The sequence below is a fragment of the Neomonachus schauinslandi genome, chromosome 11 (assembly GCF_002201575.2).
Source record: "Neomonachus schauinslandi chromosome 11, ASM220157v2, whole genome shotgun sequence".
Taxonomy (NCBI): domain Eukaryota; kingdom Metazoa; phylum Chordata; class Mammalia; order Carnivora; family Phocidae; genus Neomonachus; species Neomonachus schauinslandi.
In genome coordinates, this window is record NC_058413.1 from 91,481,625 (window position 1) to 91,483,750 (window position 2,126).

The 2,126-nt window shown below is 42.1% G+C and overlaps 1 protein-coding gene across 1 annotated transcript; it reads left to right on the top strand.

The window, feature by feature from the left end:
* Positions 1 to 663: 663 nt before the first annotated feature.
* Positions 664 to 1,565, top strand: LOC110586313 (olfactory receptor 10G7-like). Its single transcript, XM_021696515.1, is given in 2 exon segments — positions 664 to 811; positions 814 to 1,565. Coding segments are annotated over 2 exon segments (900 nt in total).
* The last annotated feature ends 561 nt before the right edge of the window (positions 1,566 to 2,126 follow it).

Here is a 2,126-nt window from a genome sequence, read left to right on the forward strand (position 1 = left end):
GAACATGATGGTACTCTGACCACTACTGCATCAGGTTGGGGTCAGATTTCACAACTGATTAGGGGGCTATGATCATGGCTTCCTGTAGAACAGACGAACCTGTGAGGCTAAATCCCTGCTAGGGTTCTATCCTGACACATCTGCTGCTTCCCAGAGAGCTTTAGGAAGTCAGTTTTCTCAGCTAGTATGGATGAAGCTTTCTTTAGAAATCTGTATTTATAGTGCAAATTCTCTGATGATGAGAGACTGCATCTATATATAGGGCAATGTGTGTGGACATGGGCATGCTTGTGCTTGTGTGTATTTTGTGTGTTGGGGGTTGGTTAAAGAGGAAAAGAGAGAGAGAGAGAGATGTCTGGATAAAGACTTATCCATGGGAGAGCATGCCAATTCTGGAAAGTTGCTAGTTTGGGTATAACTTTTCTAATTCTACAGAAAACAGAATATACAATTTACCCCCCCCTTTATCTATTTGGCTGATTTGGGTACTGTAATAAGGAAGTGACCAATCTTCCTCAAAGCCCCATATAAAGCAAAAATGCCAATGACAATTACATCTTGTGTTTTACATCAGTGAAAATGTAGTTATCATGAAATATGATCTCAGTAAATGTTGAGTTTGCTTTCCTCCCAGTAGGGACAGAGCTCCATAAATGAGAAGAAATGACAAACATGAGTGTAGTGACAACATTCTTCCTCATAGGGCTTCCCCATGCACCAGCACTGGACATCCCCCTCTTCGGAATCTCCTTGGTGATTTATGTACTCACTGTGGTGGGGAACCTCCTCATCCTGCTGGTGATCAAGGTGGATTCCACCTCCACACCCCCATGTACTATTTCCTGACCAACCTGTCCTTCATTGACATGTGGTTCTCCATGGTCACCATGCCCAAAATGCTAATGACCTTGGTGTCCCCAGGAGGCAGGGTGATCTCCTTTCACAGCTGTGTGGCCCAGCTCTACTCCTTCCACTTTCTGGGGAGCACTGAGTGTTTCCTCTACACAGTCATGTCCTATGACCGCTACCTGGCCATCAGTCACCCGCTCAGGTATGCCAGCATGATGAGAGGGAGGACGTGTGCCCTCCTGGCCACTAGCACGTGGCTCAGTGGCTGTCTGTACTCTGCTGTCCAGACCACACTGACATTCCATTTGCCCTACTGTGGGCCCAGCCAGATCCAGCATTACTTCTGTGATGCCCCTCCCATCCTCAAGCTGGCCTGTGCAGACACCTCCGTGAACGAGATGGTGATCTTTGTCAATATTGGGGTTGTGGCCTTGGGTTGCTTTCTCCTGATAGTGCTGTCCTATATGTCCATCACCTGTTCCATCCTGAAGATCCACACCTCAGAGGGGAGACACAGAGCTTTTCAGACCTGCGTCTCCCACTGCATTGTGGTCCTTTGTTTCTTTGGCCCTGGTCTTTTCATTTACCTGAGGCCAGGTTTCTACACGGTGCTGACACCCCTTCTAAACCATGTGGCGTACACCCTGAGGAACAAGGAAGTGAAGAAAGCTCTGCTCAAGGTGAGGAGTAAGTCAGTATTCACTCAACGTAAATAATGAAGAAAGGACAGATATGGTTAGCTTCTCTTTTATTTACTTAGAATTTAATTAAACCACCAACATGAACATTATACTTGTAAGGAACATTTCAATTATCCAATCTTAATTTTAATTAAAATTTAATGCATTTTTAATTTTTCCCTCTGCATTGCTTGCCAGAATCCCAGTATAAGCAACCATTTTTCATGACAATCTAAGACAAAGGATGATGGCTTATTCTTCTCTTTCATGTTCTATCAAGTAACTCATCAGAAACGTAGTTTACTTCTACCCCCTATATAAATATTTTCCAGAATTGTTCTGCAGTATAATTCACTTATATTTTGTTTTGTGCAATTTAAATCAAACCTTACTAAAGATAGCTTTCTTTCCATTTTGAAACCTTTATATTGAAACACAACACGTATAATATTTGCAATTCATTATATAATATAGTATCTATATGATGAAATTTTTACATATCCAAATATCACACCAAAAATATTTGATTTTTATGAATGGCTTTATTCACATTTATGAGCTAATTAAAACTGTATAACTCTTGGGGTACTGGGTGGT